General features: G+C 46.2%; 1 protein-coding gene across 1 annotated transcript in view; it reads left to right on the top strand.

Annotated features, from left to right (window-relative positions):
* Window positions 1-27385, top strand: part of FRAS1 (Fraser extracellular matrix complex subunit 1) — an 887592-nt gene that overhangs the window by 485163 nt on the left and 375044 nt on the right. The window contains exon 18 of the mRNA XM_063919583.1: window positions 8246-8419. Within this exon, the coding sequence (XP_063775653.1) occupies window positions 8246-8419 (174 nt within the window). The remainder of the gene's footprint in view (window positions 1-8245; window positions 8420-27385) is intronic.

Genomic DNA, 27385 nt, shown 5'->3' with positions numbered 1-27385 from the left:
CAAATATCACAAATAGTACAGAATATTATAGTAACAAAAAAACAGCAACAAATGACATACACATAGAAAGGTCACACATCTCAAAAACAAATCAAGAGAGAAAACATCAGGGGCAAATAGCATTCCAAATGCAAAGTGGTGTCCATGGCATTAATACAAGCAAAAACATTAAATAATACGGATATGGGGATATACAGTATCAAACATCATAAAGGGGACCTACTATAATAGGTTACTGTACTTCAATCAAAATGCAGGTGGGTGCATACTTCAATTAGAGCCACTTGGACTATATGCAAACACATTTAGATTCAGCTTTGCATGCAATATACAGTAAAAAATATCTCATGTTGTATGGTAACATTGATCAAAGAAATCCAAGACTTAAAGTCAGGACCCTTACTGGCCATCAAGAGCCTAGCCAGGCAAACCATGGCTAATGTACATAAGTTTAAAGCACATTGCATACTATAGTTATCTAAGGTGTCGTCTTCAATAGCCCCAAGGCAACAACATTTAGGCTTAAGAATAGAAGGGCGATACCTGTAACAGAGAATGCTTGAATCACCTGAACCCAAAAGTTTTGCACCTCTGAGCACTCCCACAATAAATGCCAAAAGGTACCAGAATCAGTGTTACATTTAAGGCATGTATGCCACCAAACTTCATTAACCCTACCGGAGTAAAATAAATAACTAAGGGGCTAATTCAGTAAGGATAGCAAATTCTGCTAATCAGCAGAATTTGCTATCCTTTGGATCGCATGCTGGGGGCTGCCCATCGCTGGGCAAGGTCACCCAGCATGCTGACCGGCGCCTCCCCCCTTGATGAAGCAGAAATTGCAAGCGCCTCGCAGTTTCTGCTTCTTCGTAAACAATCTTGATGCTTCCTGCCGGCGCCATCTTACCCATCGCGGTGGCTGCGTGTGACGTCACGCAGCTGCCGTGATCACGCCCACGACACGCCCCTGTTCGCACCGCATCACCCACCATTCGTGCCGCCCCGCCCTTGCAAGGCTCGGTCTCCTCCCTAAATACACACATAATGTTTGGTATTAGACATTAGCAAAAACATTTATATAAATCTTTATGGGTTTATTCTGTTCTACACATAATAGTTTTAGAACAAGGTTGTAGGAGTAGGTGTCAAGCATGAGATTAGGCGTTAATCAGTCATTGTTAATCAAATGACATTAGGTGTGCCTGTCCATCCATCCTATCATCACATGTATCTAAATTTAGTAATGCACCTGCATCCACTTTTTTTTTTGTATCTCAATTCTATATTGCAAAAAATTAGTTAGTATCTTTAGGGTACAATTAGATGTATTCTTCTGGAGAGTGTATCTAACCAATGGTGACAGGAGTGTGTTCTTATTTTGCAAATGTATTTTCTGTAGAAAAAAAGTGTACAAAATAATATTCTTTTTAAAGATGTCATTGGATTGTAAAATCTAGTAGCTTCCAAAATTTCCCCTCATGCTCCTTATTTCACTGACTTGTAGTAATTGTGCATTCCTAAAAGATGATGGCAAACAAAAATGCACTTTATTTAAAGAATTAAGCCTCAAATGTTTGTGGGTGAATATCTAGAAGGGCTTTGGTGATTTTATTTCATAGCAGAAGCACTAAAAATACAAAGTAGCACTGAAACAATTATATTGTAAAATTAATTTATGCTTCTAACTTGGATTTTGGCTACATTGTACATAGAAATCTAACCCATGGCCCACCTAAATCCCAAAACCTGCATATTTCTTAATTGCTCCTTGTCACATGAAGATTGATTTTTTTATATCTTACCCTTGGATAATAAATCTGACAGATTGTATTTAGCATCAGTGACCCAAGAATAAGATTTGGCAGCAAATGCCATTGATCAAAAGTACGCAGTGGTACATAATTAAAATGTATATTGGGATATATTCTTCAGTCACCTCTTAGTACAATAAATGAGGTTGGCTGTGAATCAGTAATTGATCCCCAAGCAAGCCTTCAAGAAGCTAGTTGTGGTGTCATAGAGGAACTCAGCACAGTGGCATAAATGCTCTTGGTAAGGCCTATAATATGGAATGCTTGGGGTGGGGTGGGGGGGGGGGGGGGGGGTTTAGAATGTAGTGCATTAATTATGAAAATGCAATCTCTCTTGCTGCAAGTCTAATATAGTGGGTTCAACTTTGCTGGAGAGCTCTTGCAATGAATCAAGTTAGATCTTTATTATCGTTTTCACTGCATTAATATAAATAGAGATGTTATTATGTGCCAAGGATGTGAAGGTAATAGAGGCTCAGGTTGCAGAATGACTAGCTGCAGTCACTTACGGCCATTAACTAGAACGCATAAAGTGAAGAGCAATGAGGTCCTACCGTGTTTACCATTTTTCATTTTTTAAATCTTTATGACTTGCGTTATAATTTTAGACATACTGTATTAAACAATGCAAAACACTGACATAGCAATTTCTCCCCACATTTCCCACTTGTGGTGTTACTGTACTTTATAGAACACCTTCACGTTTGTCTGTTATGAATGAAATCAATTCCTAATTTGGCTGCTACCTCCAAAGCAAAAACAGTAGAAAAGAGTACGCCAAGAAGTTGCTTAACAAGCTAGGCTTACATAGTAGCCCACAGGCAATAAAGTAGACTTTTTAAAGTTAACAGCATTTCCGTTTTTAGCTAAGCAATAGTTTCCTGTCAATATAGGACACATCAAAATATGACACATACAGCATCAAGAAAGCCACTGTCAAATGTTATTAGAAGTAATAATCTCTCAATGACCTTTAGAATGGTCACTCACCTTTAGCGTTCCAGTAGTTATGCCTGATGGCCTTTCAGCAAATAATGATCACTAATGACTCTTGGGACACATACACAGACTCCTTACTCTCAGAATAAATGGTTAAACAAACTGACCTACATACAAGAGGATTAACAGAAGATTTGAATTTAGTTTTGTATTTTTTAACATCTTTATTATGGATATACTGTATTATATAGAAACATAGGCTGCTCTGGCATCAGTTGCAAAGTCATTCCTATTCATCTAGCTTATTGCTAGTTAGTGCTCTGACTAAACCGTGAATAAATTAGCGATTAGCCAATGTAATTTTTTTAGGGCCTAATGCTGTGTTGGACGTACCCCAGATTGATTTGTGTAAATCACAAAATTTTTAACTGCCCATGAACACAAAAAAAAAGTGTACACCAACCCTCCATATGCTGATTTGGTTGCATCTGATAATTGTGTATCCTTATGCTTGGAGAGGTGGAACGTGGGAAGGAAGGAACAGGCAAATGCAGTCCAATTAGAGTACTGTATGATACATTTGCATAATTGCGACTGAAGCAGACTTACACAGAAGTTCACATCCGTCTGTCAGTAGCTCTAGGGGTGCCACAACCTTTTTGTTTGGGAGAGGGGGATATAATTTAATTTTGTCGCTACTAAATCACTGAATGTTGCCCCCTCAAGGGCAGCTGAACTTACCCACCACCTATCTGGTGAAACAAAATCCTGATAAGTCTGTGCGAGTCGTGGCTTTATGGGGCTAATTGGATAGCCACCGACAGGACAATTACCGCAGTAATTAACAGCGGCATATTGGATACCCCCTTATGTTGGAAATATAAATGCTCCCATTAGATCAGGATCAATACAATTTCCTCATGTTGATTCTTGATCAACCACCTTTTATTAGGTTGGACCAAATAGATAGTAGAGTAAAAGGTGATTCCAACCTCTTCATTTGGCCGTCAGTTGTTTACTAGCCAAGCAAATGTTTAACGTGTAGAGGTTGGTTGGATTCTTTGGAAGTTAGATACTCAAGGAGGGCAAACTATTGGTTACACACATAAATTCATACGTCCACATCTAAATCACCCCCACACAGATTAGGATTGCATGGAGATCCATGCAATTTTTGATAAGCATTCCTGAGCAGTGGCTTTTGACAGTGGCTGGGTTGGGTTGTGCAGTGTCAGGGACTTATTTGAAAGACGTGGGTCCACTGACACTGGCAGCCATGTACAGTCAGACATTCTGAGCAACATCCAATAGTGAGTGCCGGCATTATACTGTCAGCATTTCGTTGTGTACATAGTAATCATTGACATTGTAACCAACGAGAAACAAACTACTTCCCCTCTGTTTTAATCAGGACTGTGGATTCTGTACACCAAACCATCGACTTCGGCTCATTTATTTTACTACTGTCAAACTCCTTCAGGAATGGCAAACTTGAGTGTAGCTAGAGTAGGTGCCCATGGGTGTAGGCGCAGCTGTTATGGTGCCCGGTCCACCTCCAGGACCCATCCCTCCCCCTGCACTGCATTGAATCAGTAATACTATGCAGAGACTCTTACCTGTGGATCCCCATGGGCGGCTTCACCTTTCCAAGCAGTGTACTGCTGCATGTTTTTTTCCCATCTTCTGATCTGGACGTTGCTATCTCTGTCTCTCTTCACTGATGCACTACTGTTAGGAGGAGTAGCCATGCTGAGCCTGCTGGTACATCCTGGGACCACAGCCACACCTCCTAGCAGTAATGCATCAGTGAGGAGAGACAGCGTCAACCAGGACAGAAGATGGGACAGTAAATGGGACAGCACTCTCCAGCAGCAAACTGTTAGGAAAGAAGAAGCTTCCCACGAAGATAAGGAAGTGAGCATTCACTACACACTTACGGGGAGATGAAGTGAGCCAGTGGAGAATTTGCCCATGCAAACCAATCAGCATTGACGTAACATTTATAATTTGCGTACTATATAAGTATACAGAGCAGCTGATTGGTTGCCATGGGCAACTTCTCCACTGGCTCACTTCTCCACTTTTATCACTGCTTAGTACATGTCCCCCTAAATAGGTTATATCAGGGGGAGCCTGATAAGGGGTGTATTTATTCTCTTTTATCCCCTCCTCCTTTTCTCTGTCTGTCCCTATTATTTGTAATATATTACTATATTTCATATCTTTGAAACAAATGTATAATTTTAACCTTTTAGTGATTTATAATAATTATTAATCACTAATTATATACCTTTTAATAACAAACCCGCAGAGGTTGCATCCAGACATATATATCTTTAAATCATTAGGAATATTCAATTCATGGAAGAATGCACGCCAGTCATATAGAATGTAAATCATAAGGATGTATTTCAACAAACAATTGCTACTCATAGAATCCACTTTTATCATTAAACAGTATTGGTCAAATACAATGCAAGTCACCATATAATAGTTTCACAGGTTCAAACTATACAAGAAAGAAACAGTATGAAAGAAGTGTATGTGTGTGTGTTAGTATACTGTATATATTTATTAATTACTGGGGCGATATCTCCCCATGCTCTCGGCAAATCACAGATTCCATAAAATGGAATCCTAGATTTATTGATAGATATTGGAAAAATATCTATCTGAAGAAACATCTAGGGGGATTGGTTTTGTGTGTGTGTGTGTGTGTGTGTGTGTGTGTGTGTAAGGGGGGGGGGGGGCAGCCAGTAGCCATTTTATGTTTCAAGGTTCAAGCACATGGCATTCTTTGTTAGGCCATAAAAAGTCACATGGTAGCAGCCATTTTGTAAGCTTCGTATCTCTGAAAGACTCCACTATATTCCAGAATGTATAAGCTACAACATAATGCATATGTGCTGATTTTACAATTCCAAGCCAACACAGTATCTCAATAACCAGAGCATATTGTATGCTGGCTATGCTATATAATGTAGCCAGTAATTATATACCAATCTTGGTATGTACTTTTGAAACAAACACAACCTCCGTTGTGCTAGCTTATTAAAACCAACTTATTCCGGCCTTCCAACACCAGCACAGCATATTGCATGCTGTCCATGTTATAGGAATCATCACAAGACCAGATCACCAAGTAACCACAAATGCCAGCATGCCATTGCTACAGGCACATGACAACAATAGCAAAAGGAAGTATGTGTCGACTTCTATATTTCATCAAGATACACTATATAAAACCACTACAATCTGTTATAAATCACCATCCACAAATGTATACCAGAAATGCTGTGCTACAGGTTGTCTAATGTTCCAGTTACCATTACAGATCACATAATTGCACAAGCACCATTAACCTTTAAGCCATATGTATTTCCAAATTAACTATTCTATGCCAAACGTTTCACAACTACCACAAACATATATTTAGCTATTCCATGTCATTTATCTATGAGATATAGAGAGAATGATACTTAGCCATCATGAGGAAAAGCCTCCAAGCATCCCCGGTGTATCAAGGTCCATGGTTCTGAGAGAGCTCTGTAGCTGTGTGTGTGCCAGTGTGAGAGTCAGAGAGAGAGAGAGAGAGTGTACTCATTTCAAAGAGGTATATTATACCTGAGTTCCAGCTATTGGGGGGTGTGATCCACAGGGAGTGTGTGTCTTAACAGCATGTGGGCTAGCTGTATCAGTGAGCTGAGCTTGGTTATTCAAATGCTAACTAGGCCAAGGCCACTTGTATAGATATGTTAATTATGCCTGGCTGAAGAAACCAATGTTACCAGTTTAATTCTTTGTATGATAGTAAAATATAATATATGTCTCTAAAATGGATATAATGAAATTACTCTGTAACAGAGCCCAAGAAAATTTTATTATGGTACCCCAGTAAGTCTAGCTATGCCCCTGATGGCAAATGTTTATTAATACTTATTATAAGTAACCAATTTACTGTAGTAAAATGGTCACAAAGGCATTTTAGCACCCCCACATAAATCATCCGGCTAATTAGATTGCTTGAACATTAAAATGCACAATGTATTGTAAAGTTGTTATGAAGGCGCAGACTAGCCTAATTGTAAAATTCTGTGTAAAAAAATACAACTCAGATACTGTACGTGCATGCAGCATGAAAAAGGAGTCGGAGTCTGTACGTTTTTACCGACTCTGACGACTCTACCCAAAGCTGAGTCTGACTCCACAGCCCTGGTTTTTATCTCCACCATCTAACACTCCTCCCACCTCAGCTCTCCAGTTATAATGCATTCATACACCTTATGCCTCATTTGTTAACCTCTTCTACCTCACCCTCCATTTTCATCACCCCTCTATCAGCCGTTGTGCACTTCATTTAGAAACCCAATTGGAATGAATAGAGTATTGAATTATATATAAGAAATGAATTACATACTGTAATATGAATAAACATATCAAAACAGATAATGTACCCGAGCCACCCAATTTCCTAGGCAAGAGAACCAGGGATGACTTTCACTACACTGTATATGGTCCCTCTGTCATTCTGGAAACCAGTACAGGTAGCTGGAGCATCTATTGGAGCTAATGATACATTTTGGGACATCTGGAGTGTCACCTTAGTTTCCCAGTATAATGGTGCCCCTTCCATGAGGGCAGGCCCAAATGGATAGTTCGTGCAGCATAATGGTGCATTTTGCATCATCAGTTCCTACCCACCCAGGCAAACTGAATAATCAAGGACCCGAGTTGCCCACTAAATAGGAAAGCAAAGCAAAATGAGTTTTATACTGTATTGGGATTCCAGGAGAATTCCCTGAGTAGGCAAGTATGTTTTAGGGCTCTGATTATATATTTAGATAATGAATATATGTTAATTTTCTTTTATTTTGCTCACTTTAGTCCATGAACAACATTTTTATCTTTAAAGGAGATACAGGTTGATTATCCCTTATCCAAAACGCTTGGGACCCGAGGTATTTTGGATATGGGATTTTTCCGTAATTTGGAATAATTGCATACCATAATGAGATATCATGGCGATGGGACCCAAATCTAAGCACAGAATGCATTTATGTTTCATATACACCTTATACACACAGCAGGAAGCAAATTTTAGCCAATATTTTTAATAACTTTGTGCATTAAACAAAGTGTGTGTTCATTCACACAATTCATTTGTTTCATATACACATTATACACACAGCCTGAAGGTCATTTAATACAATACTTTTAATAACTTTGTGTATTAAACAAAGTTTATGTACATTGAGCCATCAGGAAACAAAAGGTTTCACTATCTCAGTCTCACTCAAAAAATTCTGTATTTCGGAATATTCCGTATTTCGGAATATTTGGATATGGGATACTCAACCTGTATAGAAATTTGTAGTAGTAAGATTTGCCTTTCAGTTATATATCATACAGTCAACATCAAATGTGTGTTTGTATTTTCTCTGAAATCGTCTCAAAACCTCCGACATTCTGTTCTCTGCTTTCTCTTACATCTCCAGCCTGTCATCCATCTTGTCGTGTCTGCCTGGGCCCAGAGGATTCCCACTGCACACACTGTGCAAATCCAGAGGACTCGCTTCAGGCAGTTCAGGTGCATAGAGGAAAGCCTTATGGGACATGTCAGCCTCAGTGCAAGCCGCACTTTTATGTGGACAGTACTGGAATATGCCAAGGTAAACAAATAATACTCAAATATGCTTTGTTTTAATGCCACATATTTTAAGTCAAGTTAATTCTTTCCTTGCTCTTTTATGTATGTGCTCCCACAAATCATTATTTACTTATAGTATGTATACCTCTGAACATTTATTGAGTTTATGATCAGAATATTTTGTTTCTAAGGGGCACATATACTTAGCCTTAATGAGTAAGTGGAGAGATACAAAGTACCAGTCAATCAGCTTCTCTCATGTTTCAAATACAGCCTGTAACATGGCAGTTAGGCTTAGTACATCTATCCCTTAAGAGCCAAACACATTTGACGATCCGCTGCCCAACGCCGGATACGGTCGACGGGCGACGCGGCGGCGGTGGGGGCAATGACAGGGGGAGTGAAGTTTCTTCACTCCCCCCGTCACACGGCTCTATACAAGTGCAGGCAAATATGGCCGAGATCGTCCATATTGGCCTGCATGCACAGCCAACGGGGCACCAGCGATGAACGAGCGCGGGGCCGCGCATCGTTCATCGCTGGTGACTCCACACTCAAAGATATGAACGTTATCTCGTTCAATAATGAACGAGATCGTACATATCTTTGAGGATTGTCGGCCAGTGTGTAGGGCCTATTAGGGGTCTATTTACTAAAGCTAGGCACACACTATACAATTATCTGGCAGATAATCTGCCAGATCTAGCTGGTTGGAATGAAAATCTGGTAATGGATGAGTGCAAATGACTATCGAACATTTGCTCCCAAACACTGAAAAACGAACAAAACCTGTCGTTCATACAAATTTGTTAAACACAAATTTAACTTGGATGAACATCTGTTTTTATCTGTTTTGCAGTGTTTGGGAGCAAATGATCTATTGCAGAGGTTCCCAAACGTGGTCCTCAAGGCACCCCAACAGTCCAGGTTTTAGGTATATCCATGGCTCAGCACAGATGGTTAAATCAAATTGACTAAGGTGCTAATTAAGTCACCTGTGGCCAAGCATGGATACATTTAAAACCAGGACCGTTGGGGTGCCTTGAGGACTGCGTTTGGGAACCTCTGATCTATTGTTTTTATTCTCATCCATTACCAGCTTTTCATTCCAACCAGCTAGATCTGGCAGATAATCTGCCAGATAATTGTATAGTGTGTACCTAGCTTTAGCCTAGGTGGACAGAGATAAAATACCAACCAATCAGCTCCTAGCTGCCATGTCACAGGCTGGGTTTTAAAAATGAGAGGAGCTGGTTGGCTGGTACTTTATCTCCGCCAACTTCATCTCCATCCAAGGCTTAGTACATACACCCCATAGTTTGCTGCTGTGCTGTAAACCTGCATAGATGAGTTAGGAAATATATAAGACATTCTGGAGACTTTTCTGTATAAGAAAGAAGCATGTTTATAATCTTTGTCTCGTATAATAATTTCATATGTATTGCACTGTTTAGCCAAGTAATTCTGCTTCTCTTCTTACTGTTATTAGATATTTACATTGACATTATGGGGTAAATGCAATTGCGGTCAAATTCCGTCTGGAATTCGACCGTTTTTAAATTCGATACAATTCGACAGTCATATACCGTCCCGCCGGGACCCGAATTCGACATATTCAATAAAAAACGGATTCGACAGTCCCGCTGTCGAAAAACGGACCAATTGACGGATAGTGTGCGTCCTGGATTCGACTTTTTGGACGGCACAAAAGTGTTTAAAAAACCCTGAAAAAAATTGCGTGGGGTCCCCCTCCTAAGCATAACCAGCCTTGGGCTCTTTGAACCGGTCCTGGTTGTAAAAATACGGGGGAAAAATTGACAGGGGATGCCCCGTATTTTTACAACCAGCACCGGGCTCTGCATCCAGTCCTGGAGCAAAAAATACGGGGGACAAAAAGCGTAGGGGTCCCCCGTATTTTTAACACCAGCACCGGGCTCCACTAGCTGGAGAGATAATGCCACTGCCGGGGGACACTTTTATACTGGTCCCTGCGGCCGTGGCATTAAATCCCCAACTAGTCACCCCTGGCCGGGGTACCCTGGAGGAGTGGGGACCCCTTAAATCAAGGGGACCCCCCCCCCCTCCAGCCACCCAAGGGCCAGGGGTGAAGCCCGAGGCTGTCCCCCCCCCCCCCCCCCCCCCATCCAAGGGCTGCGGATGGGGGGGCTGATAGCCTTGTGTCAAATAAAAGAATATTGTTTTTTGTAGCAGAACTACAAGTCCCAGCAAGCCGCCCCCGCAAGCTGGTACTTGGAGAACCACAAGTACCAGCATGCGGGGGGGGGGGGGGGAACGGGCCCACTGGTACCTGTAGTTCTACTGCAAAAAAAATACCCAAATAAAAACAGTACACGCACACCGTGAAAGTAAAACTTTATTACATACATGCATACCGACACACATACTTACCTATGTTGACACGAGGCTCGGTCCACTTCTCCAAGTAGAATCCACGGGGTACCTGAAAATAAAATTATACTCACCAAAATCCAGTGTAGATCTGTCCTCTTCTGTTTTGTTATCCACGTACTTGGCAAAAAAACAAACCGCATTTACCCGGACCACGCACTGAAAGGGGTCCCATGTTTACACATGGGACCCCTTTCCCCGAATGCCGGGACCCCATGTGATTCCTGTCACAGAGGGTCCCTTCAGCCAATCAGGGAGCGCCACGTCGTGGCACTCTCCTGATTGGCTGTGCGCGTCTGAGCTGTCAGACGGCACATCGCACAGCCACACCATTATCTTCAATGGTGGAAACTTTGCGGTCAGCGGTGAGGTTACTCGCGGTCAGCGGCTGACCGCGAGTGACCTCACCGCAGTAGAACTACAGGTACCAGCGGGCCCGTTTCCCCCCGCATGCTGGTACTTGTGGTTCTCCAAGTACCAGCTTGCGGGGGAGGCTTGCTGGGACTTGTAGTTCTGCTACAAAAAACAATATTCTTTTATTTGACACAAGGCTATCAGCCCCCCATCCGTAGCCCTTGGATGGGGGGACAGCCTCGGGCTTCACCCCTGGCCCTTGGGTGGCTGAAGGGCCAGGGGTGATTTAAGGGGTCCCCACTCCTCCACGGTACCCCGGCCAGGGGTGACTAGTTGGGGATTTAATGCCACGGCCACAAGGACCAGTATAAAAGTGTCCCCCGGCTGTGGCATTATCTCTCCAGCTAGTGGAGCCCGGTGCTGGTGTTAAAAATACGGGGGACCCCTACGCTTTTTGTCCGCCGTATTTTTTGCACCAGGACTGGACGCAGAGCCTGGTGCTGGTTGTAAAAATACGGGGGATCCCCTGTCAATTTCGCCCCCGTATTTTTACAACCAGGACCGGCTCAAAGAGCCCGAGGCTGGCTATGCTTAGGAGGGGGGGGGCCCCCACGCATTTTTTTTCAAGATTTTTAACCCATTCCCAACCCTTCCCACTGAAAAACATGCTCTGGTCTCTTCATATTATTTTAGTCAGTAAAAAAAAAAATATATATTCTTTAAAAAAATATATAAATAATACTTGTTTCTCCTAATAGACAAACCAAGTAGATAATCCCTTCTAATATAAATAGATATGCTATTAGCAACAAAAAAAACATGTTTTTAAAAATTTTTATTAGATCCCGCCACCAAAATGAGGCGGACTGAAATTGACGAAATGACTGTCGAAAAGCACTGTTGTCGAATAGACATTCTTCAATTGAATATACTTTTGTCGAAAAGCCGCATTTTTACCATTGCAGACATGTCGAATTTGACAACTGTCGAATTTCAAAAAGTCGAATCTGAAACGGCCGTTTTTTTGTCGAAAAGTACTGTATTGCATTGTCGAAATTTTTTTTTTTGTGTCGGAAATGCCCCGTTTTTCGGCATTTGCGGCAATTCGACCGCAATTGCATATACCCCTATGTGGCTTCACGTAAAGATAAATCATATACTAGTGGTTCAGTCGTAGATGTGTGTTTGTAAACCATGTCATCATCACAAGCAGAGCACAATTGTCCTGACACATATATAGATCATTGCATCATGTGACATTCTCCTCCTGGGTCATGCTTGAATGTGTGTTGGTATATGTTGAAATAATAATCATTGAAAATTCAGCATGCATGTATGTGCATTCATGTGTTGAGAGCGTTTCTAAGAAGGATCTATGATTCCTGTATCCAGGTTAATTGTCTTATGGGTTATGGGGGTCATTCCGAGTTGTTCGCTCGCAAGCTGCTTTTAGCAGCTTTGCACACGCTAAGCCGCCGCCTACAGGGAGTGAATTTTAGCTTATCAAAATTGCGAACAAAAGATTAGCAAAATTGCGAATAGACACTTCTTAGCAGTTTCAGAGTAGCTCCACACTTACTCGGCATCTGCGATCAGTTCAGTGCTTGTCGTTCCTGGTTTGACGTCACAAACACACCCAGCGTTCGCCCAGACACTCCTCCATTTCTCCAGCCACTCCCGCGTTTTTCCCAGAAACGGTAGCGTTTTTTCGCACACACCCATAAAACGGCCTGTTTCCGCCCAGAAACACCCACTTCCTGTCAATCACATTACGATCACCAGAACGAAGAAAAAACCTCGTAATGCCGTGAGTAAAATACCTAACTGCATAGCAAATTTACTTGGCGCAGTCGCACTGCGGACATTGCGCATACGCATTAGCGACTAATCGCTCCGTTGCGAGAAAAAAATAACGAGCGAACAACTCGGAATGACCCCCCATGTGCAGAATTCTCAGAGTCTTGGACTTGTGCATTCTGTACTTCTCACCTGTCCTGATTTAGATGGGAGAGTCACAATATGAAGGAATGGGCAGGAATTTTGCTGAGATTGTTGGGAGTTATGACTTTGATTAATGAGTGCAGCTGTAAGTGAGGCGTACAGTGATGTGAGAGGTGAGGGTGGTTGGTGTGGACTAGCACTACAGAACAGCTGGGTGCTCAGACATTTTAATGCATGTATCACTTGTTAAGAGAGAAGCAGCAGCCATGGAGGGAGATGAGTGGAGACACTAAACATAATAATCTCCTATATATTAGCCCAAGTCTGTGACTCTGTGCTGGCCGTAACGCTGGGCGGAGTCACAGGCACAGATCTGGGCGGCTGGATGCAGGGCAGGAACAGTCCCCTCCCTCTGTCCACCCATCCCCGCCCAGTCCCCTCCCCATCTCCGCCCCTTCCCCTCTCTCCCCCCTCCCCGTACACTCCCTGCACCTGGTGACACTGCAGCCGAGGACTGTAAGCGGCGCTCTCACCGCTGCCTGCCGCACAGTGTGGAGGAGAACCAACGCTGACAGCCGCACCCGCGGCACACACACCACCCAACACCTCCACCCGCCGCACACGGGCCGCGCCACCCACAGAATCCACCCCACCTAACCACGGCACACGGCCCGCGGCATCCCGCACCCTCCCACCCGCGGCATCCACCCAACCCGCGACACTCCCGCCCCCTCACCCACCCGCGACACGCACCCCTCCCCCACCCGCGGCACACACCCCTCCCCCACCCGCGGCACACACCCCTCCCCCACCCGCGGCACCCCTCCCCCACCCGCGGCACACACCCCTCCCCCACCCGCGGCACACACCCCTCCCCCACCCGCGGCACGCACCCCTCCCCCACCCGCGGCACACACCCCTCCCCCACCCGCGCCACCCCTCCCCCACCCGCGGCACCCCTCCCCCACCCGCGGCACCCCTCCCCCACCCACGGCACTCCCTCCCCCACCCGCAGCACCCCACCCCCGGCACACACCCCTCCCCCACCCGCGCCACACACCCCTCCCCCACCTGCGGCACTCCCTCCCCCACCCGCAGCACCCCACCCCCGCCACACACCCCTCCCCCACCCGCGGCATTCCCGCCCCCTCCCCTACACGCAGCACCCCTCCCCCACCCCCGGCACACACCCCTCCCCCACCCGCGGCACTCCCACCCCCTCCCCCACCCGCGGCATTCCCGCCCCCTCCCCCACCCGCAGCACCCCTTCCCCACCCGCAGCACACACCCCTCCCCCACCCGCGGCACTCCCGCCCCCTCCCCCACCCGTAACACCCACACCCCGCAAAACCCCATGCCCCTCCCCCACCCCTATACCAACCTCTCCCCCCGCTACACCCTCCACCCTCCCCTCCCCCACCCGCAGCACCCCCCCACCTCCCCCGCCCCACACCTACCTCTACCTACCCCCCCCTGCACCCTCCACCCCACCCACAGCATCCACCTGGTGACACTGCAGCCGAGGACTGTAAGCGGCGCTCTCACCGCTGCCTGCCGCACAGTGTGGAGGAGAACCAACGCTGACAGCCGCACCCGCGGCACACACACCACCCAACACCTCCACCCGCCGCACACGGGCCGCGCCACCCACAGAATCCACCCCACCTAACCACGGCACACGGCCCGCGGCATCCCGCACCCTCCCACCCGCGGCATCCACCCAACCCGCGGCAGTCCCGCCCCCTCCCCCACCCGCGACACGCCCCCCTCCCCCACCTGCGGCACACACCCCTCCCCCACCCGCGGCACACACCCCTCCCCCACCCGCGGCACCCTTCCCCCACCCGCGGCACACACCCCTCCCCCACCCGCGGCACGCACCCCTCCCCCACCCGCGACACGCACCCCTCCCCCACCCGCGGCACCCCTCCCCCACCCGCGGCACGCACCCCTCCCCCACCCGCGGCACCCCTCCCCCACCCACGGCACTCCCTCCCCCACCCGCAGCACCCCACCCCCGGCACACACCCCTCCCCCACCCGCGCCACACACCCCTCCCCCACCTGCGGCACTCCCTCCCCCACCCGCAGCACCCCTCCCCCACCCCCGCCACACACCCCTCCCCCACCCCCGGCACTCCCGCCCCCTCCCCCACCCGCGGCATTCCCGCCCCCTCCCCTACACGCAGCACCCCTCCCCCACCCCCGGCACACACCCCTCCCCCACCCGCGGCACTCCCACCCCCTCCCCCACCCGCGGCATTCCCGCCCCCTCCCCCACCCGCAGCACCCCTTCCCCACCCGCAGCACACACCCCTCCCCCACCCGCGGCACTCCCGCCCCCTCCCCCACCCGTAACACCCACACCCCGCAAAACCCCATGCCCGTCCCCCACCCCTATACCAACCTCTCCCCCCGCTACACCCTCCACCCTCCCCTCCCCCACCCGCAGCACCCCCCCACCTCCCCCGCCCCACACCTACCTCTACCTACCCCCCCCTGCACCCTCCACCCCACCCACAGCATCCACCTCATCCGCACCCCCCGCCCCTCCCCCACCCACAGCACCCACCACATTCGCCCCCCACCCGCGGCACACACCCCTCCCCCACCCACGGCACTCCCGCCGCCTCCCGTAACACCCACAACCCGCAAAACCCACCGGCCCAACCCCAAAAACCCCGCACCACCCCCATACCCACCTCTCCCCCCTGCAACCCACCACCCTACCCGCGGCATCCACCACATACGCCCCCCACCCGTGGCACATGCCCCTCCCCCACCTAAACACCCACGGCACCCACAGCATCCTCCACATCCTCCCCCCTCCCGTGGCACACGTCCCTCCCCCACCCGCGGCACTCCTGCCCCTTCCCCCACCCATAGCACCCACACCCTCAGCACCTCCACCACCCGCAGCACTCCCTCCCCCAACCGCAACACCCCTACCCCACCCGTGGCACCCACAGCACCCACCACATCCGTCCCTCACCCGCGGGACACGCCCCCTCCCCCACCCGTAGCACCTACAACCCCCCCCCCCCTCCCCACCGGCGGCACCCCTGCACCTCCCCCCCCCTCCTACACCCACGCACCCTCCACCCCACCTGCGGCAACCCCGCACCACCCTTATACCCACTTCTCGCCCCTGCACCCTACAACCCACCCGCCCCTCCCCCACCCGTGGCACCCACAGCACCCACCACATCTGCTTCAGACGCCCCTCCCCCGCCCACTTTCCCCCCTCACACCTCCCCCACCCCCATACCCCCCTCCCGCACCCACCCCACCACCACACGTAGCACCTCGGACACCATCCGCAGCCGCTACAAGTGATTCCCTGAATCGCGGTGATCAGCGGCACGGATACGCACCTCCACCTCACTGAACCCACCCCATTTCCAAACCCCCCCACACACACACACTGAACTTCTGGGAGTATAGTTGCTACCAATGGACATTGGATTCATAAGAAACACTAATGCTGTGCCCATTATGTGTCTAAGCGACACTGATACCTGTGGCCATTGTGTATAAGTGGCGCTGCTACCTGTGGCCACTGTGTGTATAAACGCCACTGCTACCTGTGGCCACTGTGTGTATAAGCGCCTCTTGTTACCTATGGGAATTGTGTCTAGAAGTGACGCTGCTACCGGGGGTCATTGTGTGTATAAGCACCACTGCTACCTGTGGCCACTGTGTGTATAAGCGCCTCTGCTACCCATGGCCACTGTGTGTATAAGCGCCTCTGCTACCTGTGGGCACTGTGTGTGTATAAGCGGCTCTGCTACCTGTGGTCACTGTGTGTATAACCGGCTCTGCTACCTGTGGTCACTGTGTGTGTATAAGCACCACTGCTACCTGTGGCCACTGTGTGTATAAGCGCCTCTGCTACCCGTGGCCCCTGTGTGTGTGTATAAGCGGCTCTGCTACCTGTGGTCACTGTGTGTATAAGCGGCTCTGCTACCTGTGGTCACTGTGTGTATAAGCGGCTCTGCTACCTGTGGCCACTACCTGTGGGCACCGTGTGTGTATAAGCGGCTGTGCTACCTGTGGTCACTGTGTGTATAAGCGGCTCTGCTACCTGTGGCCACTGTGTGTGTATAAGCGGCTCTGCTACCTGTGGTCACTGTGTGTATAAGCGCCTCTTCTACCTGTGGGCACTGTGTGTGTATAAGCGGCTCTGCTACCTGTGGTCACTGTGTGTATAAGCGGCTCTGCTACCTGTGGGCACTGTGTGTGTATAAGCGGCTCTGCTACCTGTGAGCACTGTGTGTATAAGCGGCTCTGCTACCTGTGGGCACTGTGTGTGTATAAGCGCCTCTGCTACCTGTGGTCACTGTGTGTGTATAAGCGGCTCTGCTACCTGTGGCCACTGTATGTATAAGCGCCTCTGCTACATGTGGGCACTGTGTGTATAAGCGCCTCTGCTACCTGTGGGCACTGTGTGTGTATAAGCGGCTCTGCTACCTGTGGGCACTGTGTGTATAAGCGGCTTTGCTACCTGTGGGCACTGTGTGTATAAGCGCCTCTGCTACCTGTGGGCACTGTGTGTGTATAAGCGCCTCTGCTACCTGTGGGCACTGTGTGTGTACAAGCGGCTCTGTTACCTGTGGGTATTGTGTGTATAAGCGGCTCTGCTACCTTTGGGTATTGCGTGTATAAGCTGCGCTGCTACCTCTGCCCACTGTGTGGATACACGTATCCATTACCTGTGGCCACTGTGTGTATAAGCTGTGCTGCTACCTGTGTCCATTGTGTGTATACGCGGCTCTATTACCTGTGCCCACTGTGTGTATAAGCTGCGCTGCATACACTAGCAGTATATACTACACTATGTTATTCATTGTGCCCTGCGGCCACTGTTCACGCCCTCACAAAGGCCTACGCCCCCTTGACAATCGCACGCCTTTCCCCCTTGCAATATTTACCCACTAGCATAACATTTTTGGCAGGTAATACTCCATATAATAACAATTATAGCACAGCTGAAGCCCGTGCAGGGGTTAACGGGTCGTAGCCTTTTGCAACGGTATTTTGTTTTGTAACACCTTGCCTCTCTTTATCCTCTCCCTACCACCCTGCCTCTCCCTATCCTTTACCCATCGCACAGCGTTTCTGTACATTCCCTCCCTTCCCCCCTACGCCTCTCTCTTTTCTGTATGCCCTCTATATTGCCCTGCATTTCTGCATCTGTTCTCTACCGGCCTACGTATGTTCAAAGGAGTGCAGGGGTTAACGGGGAGTAGCCACAAACGACGGTGTGAAGAGCGCCCGTAGGGCGCGATGAATCGCCTAGAAATAATAATAATTTATGATTATTATTAAGTGAAAATGAGTCAGGTAAAGTCGTTTTAATGGAAAATTGAAAGCAACGGGACAAAAAGAAATAATACATGGCAAGATTAATATTTATTTATTAACATTCATAAAGTGTACACATATGCTTTACAGAGAATATTTAGCCATTCATAACAGTCCTTGTCACATTGGATCTTACAATCTACAAACATCCAAACTCCACACAAGTAGGACCTGAGTGCTTTGAGGCAGCAGTGCTGTCCGTTGCACCATCATGCCATATAATATTGTGCTCTAAAGCAGAGGTTCTCAAACTCGGTCCTCGGGAGCCCACACAGTGCATGTTTTGCAGGTAACCCAGCAGGTGCACAGGTGTATTAATTACTCACTGACACATTTTAAAAGGTCCACAGGTGGAGCTAATTATTTCACTTGCGATTCTGTGAGGAGACCTGCAAAACATGCATGGACCTTTACCTCTGCATTCCCCCGGTGGGCCCTCTATGCCCCAGTCCGACACTGAACTGAGAAGTCACCTCTGTTCAAGACTGGATATCACTAAAACCAGGACTGTTAGTGTGCCTTGAGGGCCGAGGTTGGGAATGCCTGCTATAAAGCAATAAAGAAGAGCCAGAGAGATGTAAACAGCATTATGAGAGTGAGGGCTGGGGGACTTACTATATACTAAACCCAGTACCTTTTCATTTCTGGAAGGTACTAAGAAAAGAAAAGTAGTTCTCTGAAATAGTATAGTGGAGAGACAGCAACATTAACCACACACCAGATGGTTGGTTTGTTAAAGTATGCATGCCCTGTATATACAACATAAGGGTGGGTGAGTGACACGGTTGCATTTGATGCAACAAGGGCCGGATTAAGGGAGAGGCAACAGGAGCACATATTAGGGGCACTGCACAGTGTGTTTTTAATTGTAGGAGTGAGTCTCTCTCCGGTGGCTCAGCTGTTTAGTAACAGCGGTTACCGAAGAGCTGCTGCACAGTCAGTCTCTAAGGGATAGGGAACTGAAATCCCGCAAGACAGTGACTTTAAGACTCTGGCATGTAGTGCTTCAGCTCTGCTGTAAGTGACCTCCCTGCTCCGTGTATGTGTCGAGGGGGAGGGGGTGGGCTTTGCCAGTGACCAGTGACATTACTAGTGGGGCCCCCCCACAGCCTTCATTGCCCTGGGCTCCCATCAGCCTTAATCCTGCCCTGGATGCAACCAGTCAGAACCACCCACTATGTGGCTGCTGGAAGGAATTTTCTAGCAACTGCCACTCTCAGAAGGGTGTCGTTCAGTAGATCTACAGTAAATAGATAGACAGTCGATAGGTCAACCCAAATGGTTAACATGCAAAAGATCTGTGGGGGGTAAAAAGGTCAACAGAATCAAAAGGTTGATTTGGTAAAAAGTCGACAGGGTTAAAATGTCGACATGAAAATGGTCAGCACGCTTTTTTTGTATGTTTGGTATAATTTTGTATGTTTCATCATAGCTCAGCCAAATTAGTGGAAACGGTACCTTCGGGGGCTTGCTTCACTTGCCATGCTTCAGGCAAGGTGTCTCATTCCGCTTATGCTGTGCTTGCCACAAGTTACTATTCCAATCGTAGTCCGCGTGGATGGGAAATAATGAAAAAGTTTTTTAAAAAGTGTTGACCATATATGTGTCGACCATTGTCATGTCAACCTTTTGAGCCTGTCAACCATTTGTCCCTCTTAACATATTGCATATCAACCATTTAAGGTCGACCTATTGACTGTCTATCAAGATCTGTATACTGTAGATCTATCCCGGCCACTCTGCTTCCCCCAGTGCCTGCCGTGCTGCCAATCACTACTAATCGGGCAGCCTAGCGGCACCCCCCAACCTTGCTGAAGAAATGATCAGATACCGGGGGAAATGTAATAGAAGTACTTGCCTGTGTACACCCGACATCTGCAGAGAGAAGCAGCCACTGGGAAAATATAGGTTCGTGATGGTCACAATGTTCCAATTATCGATGGCTGAATATTTTGTTCAACAATGTTTAACCGATGTTTATTTTTTATTTTATTTTTTTTAAGTAAAATCTTGTCAGATATGTTTTAAATAGATGTTCATAAAAAAACACAATTTCCGAGGGTATTTTGGAAAAACTCTAGCCAGTAAGTGCTTAATAGAGAGGATGAATAAAGTGGAATGCTGAACCATTTATATGATCTTTCTTCCTCCCTTCAGGGCCTATTTAGCAATTATTAATTGTGAGATGTTCCCCTAAAACAGTACCCGCAAATAATAAGAATCCTCAGGTTTTGTTCGCAAAATCGGCCTCCATAGAAACCTGTGGGGGCTGCTTTCCTGATGAATCTACCAAGCTTCGGAATTAGAAGCATTCCAGAGCTTGGTCCCAGTAACTAACACCAGACCTTATTCAGCAAGGATTGCAATTTCTGCTAAAAAGCAGTTGCTTCAATCAAATAGTTGCCGCCCAGAAATATAGAAAAATTACCCATTGCAGAAATTGTGACTGCATCGCAATATGCGGTCTGATTGCAAAATCATACGCATTTACCGGAACATTGAAGATTTTTCCCATCTGCGCCAGACAAAGTCGTCCACAAATCTTGAGATGCAAGAGGCTGGAAGTGGTCATTACTAATGTCAGAGACACACCCAGAAAACGGCAGGTTTCCGCCCAGAAACGCTGGCTTCCTGTCAGTCAAACAGCGGCTGCATTGCTATCATGAACTGTACGCAATTTCTGACACTATTTTTGCCTGCGCAGTGCGAATGCTATGCATGTGCAGCTATTCGATAATCGTCCGGATTGCGAAATGCAAATTTTGCAATCCTTTCTGAATAAGGTCCACCATCCGAAGATGACATTAGCCATTATAGCCTAAAGGCCACCTCTTGCAGAAAACATCTCTGGGATCCCTCCTCAGCTCTCACCACTCGCGCATGTGATGTCATTAGACCGCACCTGCGCAGTAGTGCAACGCCCACTGGGAAATGAAAGTGATTGGTAATGCGGTCACTTTACTTTTACACATCGCTGGGATGGGATTCTATGGAAGCCCCTGTTTCTGGATGGTAGCAATAGTACACCCTGAAGAACTTAATTTGTTATTGCTGCATATAGTGGAGATAAGAAATGATACGTATCGGGTCTAGGACCTGATAATTAGTAAATATGCTCCTTGATATCAAGTAAGAGAACAGACAGAAAACAATTAATTATGGTCTCTATTATCCTGTAACAGTGGCATACTGTCCCTGGTGCACATAAAAGTTCACAGTACAACCTCAGCCAGCAAGTCACAGTGAATTAATGAGAATGGATGAATTAAAGTTAAGATAAGTGTCTAAAGGTATTAATAATAAAGATTTAAAAAATAATAATAATTCTTGTCGACTGTGGAGTGTTTCCTCTTGACAATGTCAGAGGGGTATATTCAATTGATGTCGAAAACTGCCGTCTGCCGAAAAGACGTCAGTTTTCGACTTTTTAAGGCCGAATCCTGATTCGACCTATTCAATATTTTGCTAAATATTTCGACAAGTCGATAAATTCGACTTGTCGAAAAGCACGTGGATTGGCGGAATAGCTGCCGATCCACGTGTTGATGTCGGATTTGGCCCCTTTTTCGACCATCTCAATCCGACATCAAAATGATGAGATGCGAACCCAGAGGAGGCGAGGAGGGGGGGGGGAGCCACAGGGAGATGGGGGGACAGCCGGCGGGCATACAGGGAGATCAGCGCTACAGTAGCGCTGCAGCTGGATGTCACTCAGCCGTCTGACCTCACGGCAGCTTCCACCCGGCTCTGCTGCTGGAGCTGGGTGGAAGCTGCCGTGAGGTCGGGCGGCTGAGTTACATCCTGCTGCAGCGCTACTGTAGCGCTGATCTCCCTGTATGCCCACCGGCTGTCCCCCCGCGGCTCGCCCCCCTTCTCCTCCTCTGCGTCCCATCTTAATTCGACTTGAAAAAGTCGAATTAAGATGGGATTGAATAGGGGTTGTCTGATCCATTCCGACAAACACATGTCGGAATGGATCCGACTTTAATTGAATATACCCCAGAGTCTCCTTACAAATGCTGTATTATTATAGTGGCTATCTGTTTTATTACCTTTTACTTGCAATTATGCAGAAGTCCATCCTCATACAGAAGGAGAGTATGCGTTCTCAGGACCTCATCCATTAAGGAAGCAGGTGTCAGATGGCGCTGCTGTATGGGACTATAGTAGCCAGAGGAGTGCTGTAAAACAGCTTGCTCTCATGTTTACTGGAGATTATTTCTATACCTATATAGCAGGAGTGGGGAACCTGCGGCCCTACAGCTGTTGTTGAACTACACATCCCAGCATGCCCTGCAACAGTTTCAGCATGGCCAAATAACAAAACTGTAGCAGGGCATACTGGTATGTGTAGTTCAGCAACAGCTGGAGGGCCAAAGGTGCCCCACCCCTGCTATATAGACTTTAAATAGCTCAACTGGGGTCTTCTCATTGAACAAATAGTAAATGTATGTTTATATCACAGTAATACATAAAATCATAGATATCCACACAGTAACGGTACCATGTACAGTAATCTACAGTACCTGTTTTTAACTTTTTGATTTAGAAAGTAGTCCCAGATTTGAACGTACATGCCTGCTTTACCTGTGTTCCTGAGGTCATTAACCGAATATGTCTGACAGTCTTTGTATAAACACAACAAAATAAACTTGTAGGATAATATTCCAGACTGAGTAATAGGGCATTTACTGATGATGAAAAATAAAGTGACATCATGCAGAGTCAGTGTGGTATTTGGACGACAAAGATACACTGAAATATTCTTACTAATAAAAGACAAAAAATGATAAAAGTTAATACTTTGCCGTAAGGTTTCAGAATATACATACATTGTATTTGCTGCTATTCAGATGTTTGTCATCTCAAAATTTGTGAATTGCAGCAATTTATTTATTATTATTATTTTTAAATAATGCTTGTACAGTAACATGCGATTTGCTTTGATTGAATCCAGTTTGTTGGACCCCAGCTTTGTTTGCCCTGACAATTTTCACTTTACCATATGCAGTCTCTGGGGGACAGCTGGCAGCGCTCCACAGTGAGTGAACGCTGAAAAGATGCTTAAATGTTCAAGTGTAGGACTTATTTATTGTTGCCGTATAAAGAGGGTATATCTATGTGTGAAAGGTATTAGTCACTAGGTACTTGTCATTTCCGTGTCCTCATACTCATACACTGTGGTGTCAGTCACACCAAACAGCCCCACTCAACATGCAAAGTGCCTGGCAACTCTGCCATGCCGAGCGTCCTTTCTGCACAAAATGTGCATCTTATCTGCACCAACAAAACAACTGGAAGCGACAATACTACTCTGCTAGATTACACTGATCAATTTGATATGAGACATTTGTGCATCTTTGTGCGAATGAGTCTGAATCTGTATACAAAGTTATTTTGGCATACTGAGAAGGTGCAACAATGAATCAACATTACTACAGTGATGTTCTAGAAACTTTGTGGGAAAGAATCAGAAGAAAGAGGCTAGAGTTGTGGGAAAATGGTTTCATCCTCCATTAGGACAAAGCACCAGCCCACACACTGTCGGTGAAGTAAATTTTGGCAGAAAAACGGATTGCAGTGCTAGAACACCCTCCATACTCACCAGACCTAGCATTGTGTGACTTCTTTCTTTTCCCTAAAGTCAAATCTGTACTCATTTTGCATCAGTTACTGAGGTAAACAAAAAAATGATGGAGCTGTTAAGATAGCTGACAGATAATGAGCTAAAGCACAGGTACTCAAACTCTGTCCTCAGGACCCCACAAGGTTCATGTTTTGCAGGTCACCTGTAGATTTTTAAAATGTGACAGTTGGTGATACATAGTGCAGCTGCTGGGTGACATGGAAAACATGAACCGTGCGGGGTCCTGAGGACCGAGTTTGAGAACCACTGAGCTAAAACATGGTTTTGACCAATGGAAAATAAGAATGCAGCTGTGTGGATACAGAGAGGGAGTAGATGGAATGCAAACAGAGTTAAAATGTACTTAATACAATTAAACATAGATTATAGCATCAGTCTTGTTATTTGATAGCCATATACAGGTATGTTTGTGCTTTAGTGCAATTTGGCACTTTTAGCATAGTGTATAAAGCTATGTTTGATGATTCAGTACTTTACTTAGTTATGTATATGGCCCTCTATGTATAAGTATAGTACTAAATGTCAATTATTTTGAAACACCCTTTTAAAGTTTACGGTGGCCAATGAAACAACATAGCTAATATTGTGTGTAAAATGTGCATCTTTAAGTAAATGTTGATGTCTGACAGCCTGCTCTTGCAATTGAGGATTAGTCTTCAGTGTGTTCTGAGTAGATGATATCTCATACTTTATATAATCAAAACACATTGTTAATCAGAATCCATGTACAAATAGGCCATGAGACTTTTATCACATTGCAGTAATGAGTAAACAGCTGTTTTATAATTCAGAGTGTATACAATAAATACATTATTTCAGTTAAATGTAGCAGCATGTTCCTCTCGACTTTCAAAACAAAGTAATTCCAATACTATTACGGAATGACATAAAAAAGAAATTAATCTTATCTGTGTATTAATAAAAATAAATTCACAATGCATTTCACCTAACAGCATGTGCTATTATGAATTCATCAGGGGCTATAATAATTTAAAAAAATCAACAGCAATCGCAGGCTGAAGCCCTGTGCCATGTGAGCACACACAGCAGCCACACTGCGCCACAGTGAGATCACAGTGAGATCACTTGTGCGATCGCCTCTGCCTGGCAGAGGCGGTCGGGGGCATGTTGGCGGCGTTGGGGGGCGCAGTCTGGACAACGCAGGCGTGTCCGGACCGTTTGCGGGGCAGGCCGCAGCGGCTGTGTGACGTCACATGCAGCCGATGTGGCTGAAAACACAAGGCGGGTAGCCGCCTGCCTTCGCAGGCGTGCGTTGCTTTCACATGTCTGCGGGGGGTTGTAGGGCCTGGCATACGGAGTGGACTAGCCCTGTGCTGGGCGTCCCCCTGCATGCCTAAGATTTTGATCGTAGATGAGCGTTTTTCTGCACATCTACAACCAGGTCAGAATTAGGCCCTGAGTCAAAATAATTATTACTGATACTGTTAAATGAAACACTTCTCCTTTATTAAAATAAACACAGTCATAACTTTCACAATAAGGTTTTCAATTCTATGAAAAAAATGAACACTTGTGCAATGGTAACAAATTTACCATTAAAACATTTAGATTTGAAATATTTACTTGATTCAGAGGTCAGAAGTCGAGATGTTTAAATAAATAGATGTTGGGGATTCCCTGAAGAAAAAAAAAATGTGCGGCATATTGCATAGTTTCTTGAGTTGTGTGATCAAGCTGTAATCGTTCAGTTTTATCAGGTTCTTCCAGATTAAAAAATACTCCAGCATTTCTCTATCCGTAGTATCTTATGTAGGATGTTTGCTCAAGGTGAGTTTGAATCGATTCGTGTCATAACTAGATGGTTTGATATGCTTGTATTTTCTATTCAAAGCCTCAAGGCAGGGTCTATGATTCAATCATTTTTAATCATGAAAGGGCACACCATCATTCAGCCAATTCACCTTTAGATGAAATTAATGTTTCATTCACAGCTTTAATTTCCATACAGTTTGAAAATGGCAAACTAAAATGAATTGCAGTTTGGTAAACAGGACCACTTCAGGCTAGCAACAAATCTAGTTTACAGCAGATAAGGACAGATGGAATGTCTAATTAAATGCCTCCAGGTTTGAAAATTTTCCACTGGACCATTTCATAACTTGTGACAATTTATCATACACACCCAACAAGACCATACTGAAGCTTCATAAAAATTAGAGATGAGCGCCTGAAATTTTTCGGGTTTTGTGTTTTGGTTTTGGGTTCGGTTCCGCGGCCGTGTTTTGGGTTCGAACGCGTTTTGGCAAAACCTCACCGAATTATTTTTGTCGGATTCGGGTGTGTTTTGGATTCGGGTGTTTTTTTCAAAAAACCCTAAAAAACAGCTTAAATCATAGAATTTGGGGGTAATTTTGATCCCAAAGTATTATTAACCTCAGAAAACATAATTTACACTCATTTTCAGCCTATTCTGAACACATCACACCTCACAATATTATTTTTAGTCCTAAAATTTGCACCGAGGTCGCTGTGTGAGTAAGATAAGCGACCCTAGTGGCCGACACAAACACCGGGCCCATCTAGGAGTGGCACTGCAGTGTCACGCAGGATGTCCCTTCCAAAAAACCCTCCCCAATCAGCACATGATGCAAAGAAAAAGAAAAGAAAAAAGAGGTGCAAGATGGAATTATCCTTGGGCCCTCCCACCCACCCTTATGTTGTATAAACAAAACAGGACATGCACACTTTAACCAACCCATCATTTCAGTGACAGGGTCTGCCACACGACTGTGACTGATATGACGGGTTGGTTTGGACCCCCCCCAAAAAAGAAGCAATTAATCTCTCCTTGCACAAACTGGCTCTACAGAGGCAAGATGTCCACCTCATCTTCACCCTCCGATATATCACCGTGTACATCCCCCTCCTCACAGATTATCAATTCGTCCCCACTGGAATCCACCATCTCAGCTCCCTGTGTACTTTGTGGAGGCAATTGCTGCTGGTCAATGTCTCCGCGGAGGAATTGATTATAATTCATTTTAATGAACATCATCTTCTCCACATTTTCTGGATGTAACCTCGTACGCCGATTGCTGACAAGGTGAGCGGCGGCACTAAACACTCTTTCGGAGTACACACTTGTGGGAGGGCAACTTAGGTAGAATAAAGCCAGTTTGTGCAAGGGCCTCCAAATTGCCTCTTTTTCCTGCCAGTATAAGTACGGACTGTGTGACGTGCCTACTTGGATGCGGTCACTCATATAATCCTCCACCATTCTATCAATGTTGAGAGAATCATATGCAGTGACAGT

The sequence above is a fragment of the Pseudophryne corroboree genome, chromosome 1, assembly GCF_028390025.1.
Source record: "Pseudophryne corroboree isolate aPseCor3 chromosome 1, aPseCor3.hap2, whole genome shotgun sequence".
NCBI classification, from domain to species: Eukaryota; Metazoa; Chordata; class Amphibia; order Anura; family Myobatrachidae; genus Pseudophryne; species Pseudophryne corroboree.
Note: the sequence above shows the minus strand (reverse complement) of the source record. Positions and strands in the feature narration are given on the sequence as shown.